The sequence below is a fragment of the Myxine glutinosa genome, chromosome 1 (genome assembly GCF_964187855.1).
Source record: "Myxine glutinosa chromosome 1, kmMyxGlut1.1, whole genome shotgun sequence".
Taxonomy (NCBI): Eukaryota; Metazoa; Chordata; class Myxini; order Myxiniformes; family Myxinidae; genus Myxine; species Myxine glutinosa.
Genome location: NC_136261.1, coordinates 125,601,283 through 125,622,175, shown reverse-complemented (window position 1 = coordinate 125,622,175; position 20,893 = coordinate 125,601,283). Strand labels below are relative to the sequence as shown.

Here is a 20,893-nt window from a genome sequence, read left to right as displayed (position 1 = left end):
GGGCAATATCCCATAAAAAAAAATCTTGTTGTTTTATCACAATATTGCAAAGGGATCACAGCGATCTCATGTACACTGTACTCTTTACAAAGTGTCGGTGTTTCTGGTTGGCAAGGGTTATGCTCGGTGGTTTTCCATTGCCTTCCCAGCAATCAGTCAGGACATCTATATACGAAATAGACTAACTGTGGTTTTTGATTGGAAGTTTAGACGGACTATGTACGTATGTATTAGTAAATTGGTGGGCGGACAATCAAGGGATTGCCTTACACCTATTGGCTGCACAGATGGCCTCGGCCGCCATGTTCCTGCTCGGGTCGGCTCAAGCCATCTGCGCAAGCGTTATACAGTATTCATAATTGTTATGCCTTCCATTTGAGTTTTCCCTTCAGTGTAAAGCAAGGATTATTATATATATATATTGAATGGTTGCAGCTGATAGCCATCACGGGCCTTGAGAAGGCCACAGCATGAATGGGCCTCAGGATTTTGGCCTTCAGGCCTCAAACAGCTTATTTCACCGAAGCGATCCTGCTATTGGAGGTATGTATGTATTTTGTTGTTCTGAAGGTAATATTTCTCCAAAGCGTTCGTGTTGATGTTGTTGTTGTGACAATAATATGTACAATGTAATATTTCTTTTTCCGGCATGATCCTGTTATCAGAGGTGTTGTTGTCATGAAGGGAATATGTACAAGGTAATATCCTTTCTTTCCATGAAGCAATTGTGTTGTTATTTTGTTGTTGTGAAGGTAATATGTTGTGTAGAAGTTCCATTTGTTGTAAAATGGCGATATTTACCGCTACAAATAGTCGGAGATTTTTCGTGAAGGAAATATTTGGTGATGGGAACTGTTTATTTTCAAGTCTCGCTTTATTGGTGGAAGGTGATGAGAACATTTATGTCGACCTGAGACGGAAAACTGTTCATCATGCATGTATAGTTGAGGGATCCATGCGGCCCAGATGGAATACCACAGTGTATAGTTACTGGAGACCAATATTGGGCAAACATGGGGTGCCTTGAAATATTTTCAGGTAACCTGGAGATAAAGGCGATTTGCAAGAGGAACAATTTGACATCAATGTTTACTTCAAAAACGAACAGAACAATCTATTGTCATAACAGGAGGATTCATCGTTCCCACATACCTTAACCACTGAGGTACGATTCTATTTTTCCCACGGAGCTGCGTATTCTTTTGGCAAAGTGCTCCCTCACTTCAAATCCTCCCCACAAATGTTTGATGCCACAAGCTAACAGAGTGGTGTATGTAAGTTTGATGCCACAAGCTAACAGAGGGGTGTATGTTCAGTCGTGGTCAAAAATATTGGCACGCTTGCACTTTTTTCAAATAATGCACCATTTCTTCCAGAAAATTGTTGAAATTAAAAATATATTTTGGTATCCACGTATGTATTTCTTTGGTATGCAGTGGAAGAAAACAAAAAAAAAGCTGACAGAAAAATACTAAATCTTAGCTTATTCCACACAGAAATCGTAAAATGGCCCAGACAACATTATTGGCACCTTTTAGAATTTGTTAGACACAACGAGTTTTCAAGCAGGTCATTCTCCTTTACTTTGGAATTGAGCTCAACTGTGGTGAGTTGCAGGTGCTTGCAATATAAAAATCACTCATTCAACAAGTTTGAATAGAGAAAATGAGTCATTCTGCGGTTTTGTGTCTCTGCGTGTGCCGCAATGAGCATGGAGAAAAGAAAGAAAACCATATAATTGTCTGAGGAGGTCAGACACACGATTGTAGCCAAGAATGGATAATCTCAAGGCTACAAGTCCATCTCCAGAGACCTTGATGTTCCTATGTCCACTGTACGCAATGTTATCAGGAAGTTTAAGCCCATGGCACTGGAGCCAACCTCCCTGGACGTGGCCGCAACAGAAAACTTGATCGAATATTGCAGTGAAGGATTGTTCGAATGGTGGAGAAAACACCTCGATCAACTGCCAAACAGATTTCAAGTACCATCCGTCACCAACTCAATGAAGGGGGTTCTGTGGTAGGAGACCCAGGAGGACCCCATTGCTGAGAGAGAGACATAAGAAAGCTCAACTGGAGTTTGCCAAAACACACCTGAACAAGCCAAAATCCTTCTGTGATAATGTCCTGTGGACAGATGAGAACAAATTACAGCTTTTTGGTAAAGCACATCATCTCTATGTTTACAGAAAACAAAATGAAGCCTTCAAAGAAAAGAACACCTTCCCTAAAGGCAAACACGGAGGAGGTTAAGTGATGTTTTGGGGTTGCTGTGCTGCCTCTGGCACTGGGTGCATTGAATGTGTGCATTGCATCATGAAATCAGGAGAATACCAAGGCATTTTGGAGCGCAATGTTCAACCCAGTGTCAGAAAGCTGGGTCTCCATCGAAGGTCATAGGTCTTGCAGCATGACAATGACCCCAAACAAACTTCAAAAAGCACCCAGGAATGGTTCAAGACCAAACGCAGGACTGTTCTGAAGGGGCCAGCAATGAGTCCAGATCTAAATCCCATTGAACACCTGTGGGAAGATCTGAAAACAGCAGTTGAGAGAAGGCACCCTTCAAATCTGGGAGAACTGGAGCAGTTTGCACAAGAAGAGTGGGCCAAACTGCCAGTAGAGAGATGTAGGAAGCTCATTCATGGCTACAGGAAGTGCTTGACTGCAGTTATTTTATCCAAAGGCTGTGCTACCAAATATTAAGTATAGGGTGTCAATAATTTTGTCAATGCCATTTCTTTATATTTTCTCATTTAAAAGGGATATATTAAGTTCTGAATCAAAAACAAAGGTTCTGTAATATTAACAGTGAAATAATGAATTGTGGAAACCAAATACTTTTGTCAATTTCAACTTATTTTTAGAGAAAATTGTGAGTTATTTGAAGAAAGTGCAAGGGTGCCAATATTTCTGGCCATGACTGGATGTTTGTTGCCACAGGCTAACAGAGTGGTGTATGTATGTTCCATAAAGCGAGCTTGTGTGTCAGTGTACATCTCCACAAGCTTCTTTTGCAATAGAGGCACAAGCTTCTTTTGTGATCCCAGGTTGTTCCATACATATTGATTCAAGCATATGGCACTTGCTTATACCTTACAAGGTTATTGGGCAAGATTCAGTGGTCTGTGCTGTACATTTGATTTATCGTGTCATTTAATACAACACAACAACAGGCATTTTAAGGCCATTTTCCCTGCAAGAGCGGGGGTTAGTCTTGCGGTCCCCATGACAATGTTCTCCATTTTGCCCTATTTTCTGCATCTCCCTTTGTTAACCCCCTTGCCCGCATTTCTTCTTCGACCATCTTTAGCCAAGTCTTTCTCGGTCTTCCCCATCCTCTACTTCCTTCTACATTCATTTCCATCACTCTTTTCAACCAGTCACTTTCATCCTTCCTCAACACATGACCAAACCATCTCAACCTGTTTCTCTTCACAGCATCAATCACAGGCTCTATTCCCATCATCTTTCTCAATTCATCATTTGTCTTCCTCTCTCTCAACGATACTCCACACATCCACCGAACCATTCGCATTTCCACCCTTTCCAGCCTTCGTTGCTGCTCTACGTTCATTACCCATGTCTCACTCCCATAAATCATAACACTTCTCACACATGCAGCATACACCTTTTCCTTCAGCTTCAATGACACTCCCCTCCTCGTCAGCACGCCACTCAGTTCCCGAAACTTCTTCCATGCACATCTCACTCGAGCAACCGTTGCCGAGTCTGATCCACCTTCTCCATTCAGCATGTTTCCAAGGTAACAAAATGTTTTCACACCTTCCAGCTTCACGCCATCTCCAAGATCCAACTCAACATTTCCTCCATCTGCAGCTCCCTCTGTGCACACCTTACATTTGAATGTAGCATTACTACATACAATGTAATGTAGCATTACATTCGTGTTGTTTCGTGAGCGCCATTGAATGTAGCGGGATTGAGATCCCTCGATTCAAAATACACAAACGAGGTATAGCTCCAATTCCTGCCCTGAAAACTCCAAGGATGTGTTTTGCTTGAGGCACAACCCGCTCGCATTTGCTGCAAAACTTCAGACACCCCTGAGCATCACAGGATGTCAAGTGAAGGACTGTGGACGTTTGCGCCCTCACGTGTTGTTGGTGACTGCCCATCTCCTCCACCTGACTGCGACATCTTTATCTGGAGGATCCCGCATGGGGTGGGTGGAGACGAACTCTTATCCCTGGTCCAAAGTGCCGGTCCGATATACGAGATGTGGTTCTTGAGGAGATCCACCAAGAATCGCCATGGATATGCTCTGGTCACCTACACCAATCAGGAGGTTTGGAGGTTTTGAGGGAGAGGAAGAGCGAGCAGTCTCAGGATAAAAACTGTTGAAGGACCGTCGACATACTATGTACTGCACTTAGCACCAGGTGGTAATTTGTAGATGCGCTGTGAGCGCTGATGAGTCATTTTATTCCTTCTTTCCTCTTGTGGGGTGTTTGTGTGGCAAGCCGAGTTCGAATCCTGGAAGTCCTGGCAGTGTCCATATGTTTTATGCCTCTCCCACCCCTCCCCTTCCCATGCCCCCCCTTCCCATGCCCCCCCCCCCCAAAGCCCTCTCCTTCTCACACATCTCTCCATGTTTCTCGGTCCCTGCTCTCAAATGTTGTATTTGTGTCCTTCCCCCTCTCTCCCCATCTTGTCTACCGCTCCCGATGTTATATGTTTTATGTGTCGGTTTGTCTTTCTGTGTGATTAATGTTCGCTCTTTCACGAGCCTCGATCTTGTATACAAAAAAAAAAAAAAAAAAAAAAAAAAAAAAAGCTGCCACACTGGTTAATGACCCTCTCAAACCATTACATTTTTGATGAACCCACTCAGTGCACATTGGACATTGAATGGAATTCACTCCGACACCCTTCCTGCACACAGCACACGGCCACTTCCCAGTTCTTTCCACCTCACCACATGCTTTACCACTTGCCATCACCTTCGTTTTTCCGATATTCACCTTCAGACCTTTTGTCTCCATACATTCCTTCCACTTGTTCATCTTCTCCTTCAGTCCATCCATACTTTCTGCAATCAACACCAGATCATCTGCATACAACAACTCCCACGGTAAACCCTCCTTTACGTTCTGAGCCAGCACCTCCATCACAGCTACAAATAGTAGTGGACTTAGTACCGACCGCTGAGGCACTCCCACCTTCACCTGAAACTCATAACTGTTCCCGTCCTTCGTCCTAACAGCTGTGCGCGCTCTTTTGTACATTGCCATCACTACTCTGATCAACCATTCCTCCACTCCTAACTTCCTCAATGCCCATGTCACTACTTCACGTGGAACCCTATCGAATGCTTTCTCCAGATCAACAAACCCAAGAAACAACTTCTTCCTCTTCTCCATATACTTCTCCTGCAACTGCCTCACAATAAAAAGCGCATCTGTCGTTCCTCTTCCTGGCATAAATCCAAACTGCATTTCGTCAATCTTCACTTTCTTCCTTATCCTCCTCTCCAACACCATTTCCAATACCTTCATTCCATGCTCCAATAACTTTATTGCTCGATACGACCCACAGTCCAGAGGGTCACCTTTCCCCTTGTATAGAGGGACGAGGGTACTCAGTTCCCAATCCACTGGAATGCGGCCTTCTTTCACCACCAGATTGCAGGTCTCTGTCATTCTCTTCACACCCAAATTTCCCGCTGCCTTCAACATATCTCCCACAACTCCCGTCGGCCCTCCCGCTTTTCTACTCTTCAATGCTTTTATCGCTTCCTCAACTTCCTTCTCGGTTATCTTCTCTGCCGGTTCTAAAACTGGGTTACTCTCTATGTTGCCATCCCATTCATTCTCTGCATTCAACAGTATTTCCATATATCTCTTCCATCTTCCTTTAATTCCATCTGGGTCCACAACGATTTGCCCCACTTCATCCTTCAAGCAACTCACCCCCAACACATCACACCTCTCTTTCGCTATCTGCTTTGCAATCCTGAATAACGCTCTCTGACCCTCTTCCGAATCCAAGTGTTCTCCGAACATTTTCCTGCATGCCTCCTGTGCCTTTGCTACCTCTTTCTTTGCAGCCTTCTTGGCTGCCTTATAACTTTCATGCTCTGCCTTTTCTGCGCCCATACCCTTCGCCTTCTGCCACTCCTTGAACTTCTTCCTCTTCTCGTCAATCTTCTTTTCAACTTCATCATCCCACCACCATGTTTCCGAGTGCCTCGGTGGTCCTTTTTTCCATCCACAGACCTCACCAACGGCTCCCAACAGACTATCTTTCATTGACATCCAACCACTTTCAAGCTCAACCACATCATCCTCCACCATACTCAGCCTCTCTTTTAATGCCTCCCTCACTGTCACCTCTTTCAACCTCCACACCTGCATTCTCGGTTGGTACTTCACCCGCCGAGCTCTCCTCGCACCTTTCACCCTTATGTCGCAGACAACCAAGTGGTGCTGGGAAACAGCCTCCTCCCCGGGGATCACCTTTGTGTCCAGGAGGTGCCCCCTATCTCGCATACGCACCAGCAGGTAGTCAACGGTTGTCGTCGACCCACCTGACGTGTATGTAACAAGCTTATTATCCTCTTTCTGGAACTGAGTATTACAAATGAACAAATCAGCTCCATCAGCAAACTCCAAAATCCTTTCACCTTCTCCATTTCTCACACCATATCCGTAACCCCAATGAACTTCCTCAAAACCGTCCATACTCCTTCCCACATGTCCATTTAGGTCTCCTCCTACCACAACAACTTCCTCATCTTTCACGTTTTCCATCAGCTTCTCTATAGCACACCAGAACTTGTCCTTCTCTTCATCGCTCCGACCAACCTGCGGAGCATATCCCGAGATGATGTTCACCAAGAGCTTTCCAATCATCATTTTCACCATCATCAACCTTTCACTCACTCTAGTCACACTCACCACACTGTCTACAAACTCCTCAGAAAACAGGACACCAACACCATTCACGCCCTCTGGGCACCCTTGCCACACAAACTTGTATTTCTGTCCCTGCGTACCCTTCACCATTCTCACACCACTTCCCTTCCATCTCGTCTCCTGCACACAACATATGTCCACTCTTCTTCTGACCAATACTTCCACCACTTCTCCTGATCTCCCCCCTGTCATTGTCCCTCCATTCCATGTCCCAAATCTCAGAAACCGATCTCCACGTCGGGCATCAGACGTTTCGTCGTCATAAATGGAATGATTTCCACCCTTGCTTCGATCGGGTTCCCCACCTTAAGTTTTGACGAGAGGGAGTGGGGTCCCCCACGGGGTACTTCGGGCTGTACCCTGCCCATATGTAGTCGTAATTGTCATGGTTCTCTTTTTGAGGCAATGTTTTTTTATGGCCAGATGCCCTTCCTGACGCCAACCCTTTTAGTCGCCTCTTATGACACGCAGGGATACGGTGTACCTATTCTAAACCGGGGTACACACCGGATCACATATCATGTCATGTAATGGGGAAGCATTTCATGTTCATGGTATTATTAACACTTGGAAGCAAACTAATTATTGTACGTTTTATATTCTTACTCATTATTCTCTTTGGTAAAACGAGACTAGACTGCATTCGATATCGCGATCATGTGTTTTGTACTGCACTAGCAGCAGATGCTCAATCCTGTGAATACATTTTGATTTACATTCAACATTGACACTTGTATTTAACAATCATAATCACCTCTTGGTACCACTGGGAAAGCGGCAGGTTGTGTGTTATCGCGAGCCAATTCCTGTGCACATCAAAGTCCGTCGAGTAACTGTGGGGGAGGACAGAAGAAGCAACAGTAATTGTAATCGTAGTAGTAGTAGTCATAGTAAAGATTTGAAATGCTCTAAACTGTAATTAACATTTCAATTAACTTGTTGCACAAATGTACATGACAAAGTCTACATCCAAAACCGCATTTAATACAAGGAATAATTGTGACTGTTTTTTTTTAAAATTCCTCTTGCTTCCTGTGTTTGACCGTTCAAAATGGCTGTTGACATGGTTCTAGTCGGAACAAGTTATCGGGTAACAGGATTTTCACCCAACATGATCTCTGACCTTTGACCTCCTGACCCCAAAATCTAATCGGTTCATCTTTACATCATTATACTTACTTGTACCAAGTTTGACATAGACCCCTTCAGCTGTTCTCAAGTTGTCGCAGTAAAGAAAATCTGTCATGGATGGACGTGTTGAAGATGGATTGAGGTGTGCTTGTCTAAGCAAAGTCCACAGACATCTTCCTTCAGGTTGGAGAGATTTATTACTTATTGGAGAAGAAACTTGGCTTTATAAACCACTGATTTACCTCACACAATACATAAGCATACAACGGTTGAGCAAAGTTCCATGGAAAAGCTCACTTGACTGTAAAACGTTACAGCACAGAATACACAGCAAACACACAACTAATCAAGTAAGTCTTCTGTCTATTCTGGAGAGTGTTCGTCCTTTTTATAGCTGGATTTCCCTTTGAAGTGGTAAAAAAAAGGAAGGGGGGGGGGGGGAAGGGGGAATTAATGGGTTCCTAAGGTCAGCCAGTCTGGCCCCACAACATCTGTCTCTCATCATGCAAGCCATGAGAACCAGTAGGTATGCTTTGAGATGTCAAACTGAAAGATGTGGTTTGGAAAAGCTAACGTTTGGGATATTCCCTTGGGTAAAGTATTCATCTGGCACCATCTGGCAATCATTTTACTGCAGATCCCAGTGGGAAAGAGAGTCAAAGTACATGAATGTACATCTGATTTTAATCTCAGAGGGGAGATCTATGCATAGAAGGAATTGCTGAGTGCACAGTTTTCCAGCTCCACAGAGAGTATTGCCTTACTCATTGCACCACCATCCCTTTCCACTTACTAACACAACAATACATTTCCAAATGCACCTATAGTGGGGCGGCTTAGCCCAAATATTCAAAAGAATTGTGCATTTTGTGATACAAGCACCAAATTTGGCACAAATGTACATTAATATGTTGCGAACATTTTCAGATATTGGGCCACTTGAAATTCCGTAATTTTTTTTTTCAAATTTTTTCAAATTTCGTAATTTCAAATTTTTCGGGTGACACCGTCACAATTTCGGTCTTCGAGGCCGGCCGATAGGCAAAGTGTGACCGGAAGGGACGAGGTTCTCCTGACCACGTGGCCCTCGATCTGGGAAGCGAGAGGCGTTCCATTAGTGGACGCGCCCCTCACGCCCGACTTTTGGGCGGCCCCGGCAGGCCGTTTGTTTTGACGTTCCGTGACAGGCCCCGCACCCCCACCTCCGGGCCGACCGGAAGCTTGTGCTGAGTACATCATACCTGAACAACTCAGTGAGGCAGAACACAGCAGTGCACACCAGGGTGACCCCTTCAGTGCATAAACCAATTAACCTGTCCACTGCAGGGCATATAGAAATGAAGTTATTTTCTGCATATAATAATAATATAAGTTCAGTTCTATATAACAATTTCTGTTATCACCACTACCACTACAACTACCACTACTACAAGCTTTGTCTGGAATTTTGTGGACTAACAGACAAACAGACATACAGACAAGCTGGGATCAAAACATTACCTCCTTCCACCATTGAGTGTAGAGGTAAACATCATGGAAATTATATCATGCCCTAGATTTAATTCATGCTTACCCGTGTATTTGCTTCACTGGTTCACAAGGTCTTTTGCATACATGTAATTCAGACTCTCGTCTTCATTGCTGACCACACAATGCTCGCAACATATTAATGTACATTTGTGCCAAATTTGGTGCTTGTATCACAAAATGCACAATTCTTTTGAATATTTGGGCTAAGCCGCCCCACTATATCGGCCGGCCTCGAAGACCGAAATTGTGACGGTGTCACCCGAAAAATTTGAAATTACGAAATTTGAAAAAATTTGAAAAAAAAAATTACGGAATTTCAAGTGGCCCAATATCTGAAAATGTTCGCAACATATTAATGTACATTTGTGCCAAATTTGGTGCTTGTATCACAAAATGCACAACAGGTTTGCTATGCTGCTACACTACTATTCAAAGTGGTTCAAAGTATTGTCCTGTGGATGGCTCTATTAAGACAGAGCGTCCACGGATGGCTAATCAAGCTTACTTTGAGGCGTTTCCAATTGATGGCGGACGATACGTGAGCGGGGGGGGGGGGGGGGGGGGGGGGGAGGGTGGATTTGGAGGAGGATGCCGACTTACCTGGGTAGCCCCGGCGATGTCTTCTCCCTTTGAAAAGAAACTCACCAAAACAAGAATTGAAGATACAAAAATAAATGCGGCTTTATTGCCAGACCCTGAGAACAAAGAAACGCACCGGTAAAAACTAAACCCCTATATCGGGACGTCCCCACACCAGACTTCTACAAAGGACACACGAAGAATGCAATAAAGCAAACGTGTTCTGTGGTGCGTCTTATCTGTCTGGGTCGGGTCGGTCAGGCTCCGTCCGACGCGGCTCTGGTCGGCACGAACCGCTCGGTCCTGTCTGCTGGCGTACCACCGGCCCTCCGTGCGACTCAAACGGGTCGCATGCAGCTCGCTCCTTCGGCTATGCCCGGACTCGTCCACCGGAATCGCCCCCTCATCCGGAACCAAGATGAGAGGTCCGCCGGCACAGGAAGGGCAACAGGAGAAGAAAGGAACGGGTCTCCAACATGGGAAGGCAGGAAAAGGCAGGCAGAGGTGAAGAGGCGAAGAAGCAAAGAGAAGAGCGAAGGGGTCAAGAGTCAAAGAACGAAGAGATAAAATGTCGATCTCTTCTCACTTTTATCAGACCTCCGACGGCACTCGCGCTTCCCTTCCAATCAGCGTGTTGCTTCTTGGACGTCTTTCGCGCCCTCCGCACTTCGCCGGCGCTTCTCCTCCAATCAGCGCGTTGCTTCTTGTGGTTCTTTCGCGCCCCCCTCATTGATTGGTTGAGCACCTCGCGCCTTTGGTGTTGGTGTCATCGGTCGGTGGCCAATCAGTGTGGCACGTCCTTCACCTTCCTTACTCTCCAATCGGCAACCTGGTTGTTACTCGCCCCTCTCCTGGCCAATCACAAGTTCTCCTGGGCGTGGCTCTCAGCCTGCCTGTTCGATGTTTGCCTGCCATGCCACCGAAGTACGCAGTCGCTTCTGGTCTGTTCTTCCAGTCAGGTTTTATTATGAGAGGGAAGTTAATTAGTGTGTGCACTAATGGGCCTAGCTAATGTCTATGGGTGTGTTGTCATACGGGACATCGGGATGATCAAGGTTTGACATACCGGGGAGTTAGCCTAATCCCTACTCTACCTATCACCCGATCATCCTTCTATGACCACAGATCCACAGATCTCTGACTTATTCCGACAAACCGGGCTGGACAGGTCCCTGACTTACTTACATCGAGATGGTACTTCTTCTTCACGACATTGGAGCACCTACCTATGCAGAGCTATGCCCCTACCCAAAATTCATCACAGTATTCTACAAAACAACATTCATATCTCTGTGATTTTCCTGCAAAGAAGAAAGTACAAACAGAATTGTAATTAACTACAGAGAAACTCATCCATAAGGATAGTCCCATAATTGGATTAATTAATTAGAAGCTATACTTCTACAGACACACGGACTGACAGCCCAGAAACATGATGCCTCCGGCGACTTCGTCGATGAAGGCATGAAAATTTCCAGACTTCCTAGTGTTAAGCAAATCATTAGGTTAGACTGTTTTTTGTATACAAAGTCGAGGCTCGTGTATGAGATAACACATTAAACACAAAAAACATAAACGGACACATAAAACATATAATAAAGGGAGTGAGAGACAAGAGGGGGAGAGAGAGGGAAGCACATAAGCACAACAACAGACAACAGTAGAGAACACTGATATTGGTAGATCTGTGGAAGGGAGAGGGCTGCAGTGGAGGAAGGGGGGGGGGGGGGGTTGAGGTACACAGGATAAAACAAATGAACACGACTCGGAATTTCAGGAATCAAGTCAGAGATTGAAAAAGGTGGATTTGGGGGTGTATTAACAGGGGTCGAAAAAAATCAAGGTTTTGGATGGGGGAAGATAAGAGATGGTGGGGAACACCTGTTTTAAAGACCTGGAGGGAGGAGAGGGATTGAAGAGAGTGTGGGAGTTTGTTCCAGAGGCAGGAGAAAAGAGGAATGAAAGAGTGAAGGTGAGCAGAGAGTCTTGATTTTGGCAGTTCCACCAGAAGAGGGTTGCTGGCAGATCTTGAGCATCCTGAAGGAATATTTGGGGGACAGGGCACAGACAGAGCTGGGGGAGCAAGGCCGGAGAGGAGTCGGTAGAAGACAGAAAGACCACCAACCTGCCTGCGGTGAGAGAGAGAGAAACGCCCTCAGAATCAGCTTCATCGCGGGAGATACCAATGATTCTGAAAGCTTTTGTTTCAACAGCGTGATGCTGAGCAAAGTGTGAGGCAGGAGCACCAACCCAGAGGGGAGAGCAGTATTCCATTGAGCTGCGGATGAAAGCTTTGTATGTGGTGAGAGTTCAGAGGTGCTAAGGAAGGACTTCGGACGACCAAGACTTCCAATATTTTAGTACATTTTTGTATCCAATTTAATCACTTGTTTTTCCAACTCCTTTGGATTTGTTTTTGGTATGCAAAATTGAGGCTCGTGATGGTCTGGAGCAGATTGGAAGGGAACAAAATGAAAAGGGGAGACACTAACATCATTGTAAGGGAACTCTCGTATAATCGCATCAGAGATCATTGAAAGGGAACTCGTATCATCATATCAGAGATTAGTGTAAGGGAACTCGTATCATCATATCAGAGATTATTGTAAATGAACACATATCATCGTATCAGAGGTCATTGTAAGGGAACTTGTATGATCATATCAGAGATCATTGTCAGGGAACTCGTATGATCATATCAATCAGAGATCATTGTAAGGGAACTCATATCATCATATCAACCAGAGATCATTGTCAGGGAACTCGTATGATCATATCAGAAATCATTGTAAGGGAACTCGCATCATCATATCAGAGATCATTGTAAGGGAACTTGTATAATCATATCAGAGATCATTGTAAGGGACCTCGTACCATCACCTCAGAGATAATTGTAAGGGAACTCGCATCATCATATCAGAGATCATTGTAAGGGAACTCGTATCATCATATCAGAGATTATTGTAAGGGAACTTGTATAATCATATCAGAGATCTGATCATTGTAAGGGAACTCGCATCATCATATCAGAGATCATTGTAAGGGAACTCGTATCATCATATCAGAGATTATTGTAAAGGAACATGTATCATCGTATCAGAGGGCATTGTAAGGGAACTTTTATAATCATATCAGAGATCATTGTAAGGGACCTCACATCATCATATCAGAGATCTGATCATTGTAAGGGAACTCGCATCATCATATCAGAGATCATTGTAAGGGAACTCATATGATCATATCAGAGATCATTGTCAGGGAACTAGTATCATCATATCAATCAGAGATCATTGTCAGGGAACTCGTATCATCATAGCAATCAGTGATCATTGTCAGGGAACTTGCATCATCATATAAGAGATTATTGGAAGGGAACTTGCATCATCATATAAGAGATTATTGGAAGGGAACTTGCATCATCATATAAGAGATTATTGGAAGGGAACTTGCATCATTATATAAGAGATTATTGGAAGGGAACTTGCATCATCATATGAGATTATTGGAAGGGAACTTGCATCATCATATAAGAGATTATTGGAAGGGAACTTGTGTCATCATATAAGAGATTATTGAAAGGGAACTTGCATCATCATATAAGAGATTATTGGAAGGGAACTTGCATCATCATATAAGAGATTATTGGAAGGGAACTTGCATCATCATATAAGAGATTATTGGAAGGGAACTTGCATCATCATATAAGAGATTATTGGAAGGGAACTTGCATCATTATATAAGAGATTATTGGAAGGGAACTTGTGTCATCATATCAATCAGAGATTTTTGTAAGGGAACTCATATTATCATGTCAGGGACCTTGTATCATTGTATCAATCAGAGGTCATTGCAAGGGAACTCGTATAATCATATCAACCAGAGATCATTGTCAGGGAACTCGTATGATCATATCTACCAGAGATCATTGCAAGGGAACTCGTATGATCATATCAATCAGAGATCATAGTCAGGGAACTCGTATGATCATATCAGAAATCATTGTAAGGGAACTTGTATCATCATATCAGAGAACTTGTTTCATCATATCAGAGATCATAGTCAGTGAACTTGCATCATCATATCAGAGAACTTGTTTCATCATATCAGAGATCATAGTCAGTGAACTTGCATCATCATATCAGAGATCATAGTCAGTGAACTTGCATCATCATATCAGAGATCATAGTCAGTGAACTTGCATCATCATATCAGAGATCTTATTTGGATCTCATCTGAACATGAAATAGCAAGTATCTGTTAAATACCGTGAAAAATATTTTTCTGTGTAAATCGAATGTGGTACGTTCTTATTATTACTTCGTATGCAGCTTGTGGCTGCTGATGGCATCATTGCTGGGAGCACGGCTGTGCCGCTGATGCAGTGCCCCCTGTTTCCAGTAAGCTGGTACGACCTCAGAAGAAAGACAGGCTAAGGAAACCCACCTGTGTTATGTAACGGCACGACAGGGGGCTCAAACTCAACACCTTAATACCTCAAATCAGCCACCTTACCTTCGCCGTTCAGGGAACACTAGGCTGGTGTGTTACATTTCAAGAGTGGACGAAGAAAATAGACAAAGCAAATGTCATGGAGATACGATACGTGGCATGGGTGGGTGTTTGGTCTAACGACCTCTTCCTGTGCCTGACTCTCATTCTCGAGTCTGAAGACGTTTCATTAACCGTTGTTTTTTCACATAAAGTAACCGTAAGACGTATTTACATTGTGCATTCAATCATTTACTTACTATGCTGGAATGAGGAGGAATTTGAAGAGGGTGATAAGGATAGCCACAAGCAGCTCCGCTCGGGATAGCGCCATGCTTCAAAACCGGAAGCGGAAGAGACAATTTGAACACGACAACTTCCGGTTTGAATATCGGCCATTTAAATTTTAAACTAAAATTTTGTTATTTAAATAAAAACAAGTATAAACTTAAATGCTACCAACAATAAATATCATTGACATCTCTGAAATTATGTCGTTTAATTTGTGTTTTACTTTTGGAAGATGTTTCCATTGAGTATCGATGGGGTGTGCTCCGATAGCAAGCAGCTTACTATCGCTTTCCAAGCAAGCCGTTCCGTATAAACCGCTTTACAAGCGGCTCATTAAACGGAACAAACGGTGAAGGGAGGTGCTTCGTCATGTTAATAAATAAATAACCCCGAGTGGGCTGAGGGTCATCTATTGATGTTGTAGTTCAGACCTCTGTTCATTTGGGGGGAGACACCCTGATGAGACTGATCACCTGACACAAAATCGAAAAATCTAAGATCGAGCGAAGCATCGAGTGAAAGGGCTCAGGACTGTGTCGGGTTTCAGAGCAATCGGTTGGTAAACAAGGGATTAGTAGAGATCCGACGTTTGGGGGGAATTTTTAAATTACCCCCAAATAATTTTGCCTTTCTCTCGTTAAAAATACATCATATTTCACGCTTTTGGTGCTTTTTATCTCACCTGGATCGAAGTTCATGTGAGCTTATGCGATGGGGTGTCGTCCGACCGTCCGTCTGTAAACACTTGAAACGTCTTCTCCGAAACCGCTGATGGGATTGCGACCAAACTTGGCACAAATTATATTTCTTGTGTTGTGACTAAAGTTTGTTCACGGCATTAAAAAAAAATCTGGGTTTAAGGGGGTTTACCGGGGTCAAAGTGGATCCAGGTTTGACCCCCCAAAATAAGAATTTGCTTTTTCCTCTGAAATTACACACACAATTTCGATGACACTTCACCACCACGATGTACCAAAGTTTGTTCACGGTATTAAAAAAATTCAGCTCCTTTGGGGCTCACGGGGGATCAAAGTGGGTCCAGGTTTGACCACCCTCCCTCCCCCCAAAATAGATATTTGCTTTCTTCTCTGAAACTACACACACAATTTCGATGAAACTTAACCACAACCTTCATCGCCCGTGATGTACCGGTTTGTTCACGGCATTAAAAAAAATCTGCCCATTTGGGGGTGTACGTGGGGTGGGGGGGGGGGGGGGGTTACCCCCCAAAATATGTATTTGCTTTTTTTCTCAGAACCTACACACACAATTTTCTTGAAACTTCACCACAACCTTCATCATCCGTGATGTACCCAAGTTTGTTCAAGGCATTGGAAAAATTGGGGTCTGAGGAGGTACACGGGTTGGGAGGGAGGGGGGGGGGGGGTTGCCCCCGAAATAGTTATTTTTTTGTTTGTTTGTTTAAGGTGTTATGATTATGTCAGCATGATTCTGCATGTTGCCCTGTTCTAGCAAGCATTGGAATTGGTTTAAAATACCTTCAGTCAGTGCAGTATACTGTTTATTCTACCAGGTGAGCGCCAGGGGTATTACCCCTATGTTTAACTTTCACACACCCTGTTTCTCTAAACTGCTTCAACAGTTTACAAATCACTGATATGTATTTGCTTTTTTCTCAGAATATACACACGCAATTCTGATGAAACTTGGCCACAACCTTCATCACCCGTGATGTACCAATGTTTGTTCAAGGCATTAGAAAAATTGGGATGTGAGGAGGTATACAGGATGAGGGGCGGGGGAAGAGGGGGTAGGAGTTTCCCCCCAAAAATAGGTATTTGCTTGTTTGTTTAAAGTCTTTTGATTATGTTAGTATAATTCTACATGCTGCGCTGTCTTCTCGGAAGCCTTGACATTGGTTTAAAATACCTTTAGTCAGTGTAGTATACTGTTTATTCTACCAGGTGAGCACCACGGGTATTGCCCCTATGTTTAATAAACTTTGTCTGTACTGTTCTTTGGCAAACTAAATCCAAATATTGGTTTGCCCCGAGTAGATTATAAAATTCGCACAATAATGCATAAATGTGCCGGAGAAATTCATCCATGAAAATGATCATCATGGGGCCAACGGCCCTACAAAGGTCAATATTAATAATGACCTGGAGTAAATGTATTAATTACTTATTATTGGACCTTGACTATGTCTATTAATTACGGAATATTGAAACATACCTTTTAGACACCTAGATTGTAGACCTAGAGAGCCCTTTCTCCTTTTAGACCCTCTTAGACCTGTGGACTCATTAGACCCTCTTTGTGCACTTTAGACTCTTTACATAGACCCTATAAACCCCTAAGACTCTTTAGAACCTCAAGACTCTTTAAGACCCCATCAGTCCCTTAAGACCCTCAAGACCCCAAAGTACATGATACACAAGTACATGATCTCTTCCGCAATGATCTTGAACATGACAGAACAGATAGATTGAAGTTCATTACTCCCATACTCTGTTACAGAGCGTTGGTTCTACTGTAGCTGTTTCTTGGCAAGATTCATTTTTCCATTTCTACATTATTAAATCTTGTCTAAAACTCTCAAGACCCTCTACACCCCGAAGACCCTTTATAATCCGAAGATCTCCAAGACCCTTCATACACACTATATCCGTAAGACACTTTATACCCCAAGGACTCATTATTACCAATAACCTTTCAGACCCTCAATAACCTTTAGACCCTCAAGTCTCCTTAATACCATTCATGACCCTGTATATCCCATAACAACATGCATTTTAAGGCCATTTTCCCAACTAGAGCGGGGGTTAGCCTTGCGGTCCCCATGACAATCTTCTCCATTTTGCCCTATTTTCTGCATCTCTCCTTGTTAACCCCCTTGCCCGCATTTCTTCTTCCATCATCTTTAGCCAAGTCTTTCTCGGTCTTCCCCGTCCTCTACTTCCTTCTACATTCATTTCCATCACTCTTCCCAACCAGTCACTTTCATCCTTCCTCAACACATGACCAAACCATCTCAACCTGTTCCTCTTCACAGCATCAATCACAGGCTCTATTCCCATCATCTTTCGCAATTCATCATTTGTCTTCCTCTCTCTCAACGATACTCCGCACATCCACCGAACAATTCGCATTTCCACCCTTCGTTGCTGCTCTACATTCATGACCCATGTCTTGCTCCCATAAATCATAACACTTCTCACACATGCAGCATACACCTTTCCCTTCAGCTTCAACGACATTCCCCTCCTCATTAGCACACCATAAAGTTCCCGAAACTTCTTCCATGCACATCTCACTCTAGCAACCGTTGCCGAGTCTGATCCACCTTCTCCATTCAGCATGTCTCCGAGGTAGCAAAATGTTTTCACACCTTCCAGCTTCACGCCGTCTCCAAGATCCAACTCAACATTTCCTCTATCTGCAGCTCCCTCTGTGCACACCTTACATTTGAATGTAGCTGCCACACTGGTTAATGACCCTCTCAGACCACTATATTTTTGATGAACCCACTCATTGTACATTGAATGGAGTTCACTCCGACACCCTTCCTGCACACAGCACATGGCCACTTCCCAGTTCTTTCCACCTCACCACATGCTTTACCACTTGCCATCACCTCCGTCTTTCCTATATTCACCTTCAGACCTTTTGTCTCCATGCATTCCTTCCACTTGTTCATCTTTTCCTTCAGTCCATCCATACTTTCCGCAATCAACACCAGATCATCTGCATACAACAACTCCCACAGTAAACCCTCCTTTACGTTCTGAGCGAGTACCTCCATCACAGCTACAAATAGTAGTGGATTTAGTACCGACCCCTGATGCACTCCCACCTTCACCTCAAACGCACCACTGTTTCCGTCCTTCGTCCTTACAGCTGTGCACGCTCTTTTGTACATTGCCATCACTACTCTGATCAACCATTCCTCCACTTCTAACTTCCTCAATGCCCATGTCAATACTTCGCGTGGAACCCTATCGAATGCTTTCTCCAGATCAACAAACCCAAGAAACAACTTCTTCCTCTTCTCCATGTACTTCTCCTGCAACTGCCTCACAATAAAGAGCGCGTCTGTCATTCCTCCTCTTGGCATAAATCCAAACTGCATTTCGTCGATCTTCACCTTCTTCCTTGTCCTCCTCTCCAACACCCTTTCCAATACCTTCATTCCATGCTCCAATAACTTTATCGCTCGGTACGAGCCACACTCCAGAGGGTCACCTTTCCCCTTGTATAGAGGGACGAGGATACTCAGTTCCCAATCCACTGGAATGCGGCCTCCTTTCACCACCAGATTACAGATCTCTTTCATTCTCTTCACACCCCAACTTCCTGCTGCCTTCAACATATCTCCCACAACTCCCGTCGGCCCTCCCGCTTTTCCACTCTTCATTGCTTTTATCGCTTCCTCAACTTCCTTCTCAGTTATCTTCTCTGCCGGTCCTAAAACTGGGTTACTCTCTATGTTGCCATCCCATTCATTCTCTGTATTCAACAGCATTTCCATATATCTTTTCCATCTTCCTTTAATTCCATCTGGGTCCACAACGATTTGTCCCACTTCATCCTTCAAGCAACTCACCCCCATCACATCACACCTCTCTTTCGCTATCTGATTTGCAATCCTGAATACTGCTCTCTGACCCTCTTCCGAATCCAAGCGTTCTCCGAACATTTTCCTACATGCCTCCTGCGCCTTTGCTACCTCTTTCTTTGCAGCCTTTTTGGCTGCCTTATAACTTTCATGCTCTGCTTTTTCTGCTCCCATACCCTTCGCCTTCTGCCACTCCTTGAACTTCTTCCTCTTCTCGTCAATCCTCTTTCCAACTTCATCATCCCACCACCATGTTTCCGAGTGCCTCGGTGGTCCTTTTGTCCATCCACATACCTCACCAACGGCTCCCAACAGACTATCTTTCATTGACATCCAACCACGTTCAAGCTCACCACATCATCCTCTACCCTACTCATCCTCTATTTTAAATATCCCATGAGAACCCTATATATCCCATTTAGAACCATATAGACCCCGTAGACCTTCTGTAACACTTGAGGGTCATGAATCATAATCAAAAGGCTCCTCCCATTAATAAACCACATCAGTACCAAGCTAAGCGGGTGCAAAATATAAATAATTAAATGTACCTCTTTTTTTTCAGTTTCGGCTTATGTGGAAGAGGTTGTGTTACTTGCTTATCTGTTCGTGGTAGAGGTCAAAGTCCCATGTGGCATAGAGAAAAGCCAGCAGCTTGCACTATTTAGAGTTCTTTTATTGTTGAATCCTTTTTTTCTTCTGAGCATTGAGGATAGAGAGGATGCATGGACATTGGCCGAACAGTGAAGTAGCCTTGGTATTAAAGGGTTATTGCACAGATATGTAATGATTGTGATGTGTATGAGGTCTCGTTAAAAATGAAATATGCTATCGATGTTTGTTCATTTCTCACCCAACAACCCTCACCATCCCTAAAAATAAAAATAAAACACCCTGGTGATGTCCCTTTGCTCTCCCCACTCCTCCTCCCACGAAATTGGGTAAATGGGAAATGTTATCATGGACGATGAACAAACTGATAGATTGAATTGATTGGCTATGGATGAAGCACAGGCATGAAGGGCCAAATGGCATCCTTCTGTGTCCAAGCCTCTTGCATCGTTTCTGTATAAAACGCATTAAAAGGCCAAAACTCATCCTTGAAAGAGCTCAAGTTTTTCCTGCATGATGACAAAGCAGCTAATGCTTTTTAGTGTAACATAGCCCCAACTTCTTCTCCAGATCTACTTATGGGGACAACAGAAAGGATGTTGTTTGGCAGACATCATGTTGGTCAGGATCCATGGGGCAATAGCCAGTGTGGCACACATAACGTGTTACATGAACCACTGGGTATTAAGATAAATAAAGTGTCGATGTTTGAACCAGGGACCTGATAATCATGAGCTATGTGG

General features: G+C 43.8%; 1 protein-coding gene across 3 annotated transcripts in view; it reads right to left on the bottom strand.

The window, feature by feature from the left end:
- Window positions 1–15,028, bottom strand: part of ALG8 (ALG8 alpha-1,3-glucosyltransferase) — a 35,799-nt gene extending 20,771 nt beyond the window's left edge. Inside the window, exons 1-2 of one of the 3 annotated variants that reach the window (XM_068117984.2) lie at window positions 14,929–15,028; window positions 7,695–7,773 (exon numbers count right to left, since the gene is read on the bottom strand). In XM_068117984.2, coding sequence (XP_067974085.1) covers window positions 7,695–7,773; window positions 14,929–15,002 — 153 coding nt within the window. In that variant the 5' untranslated portion in view covers window positions 15,003–15,028. Of the gene's footprint in view, window positions 1–7,694; window positions 7,774–14,692; window positions 14,711–14,928 lie in introns of those variants that run through there. The other 2 variants (XM_068117991.2, XM_078776840.1) reach the window with 2 other exon arrangements.
- Between the last annotated feature and the right edge of the window lie 5,865 nt (window positions 15,029–20,893).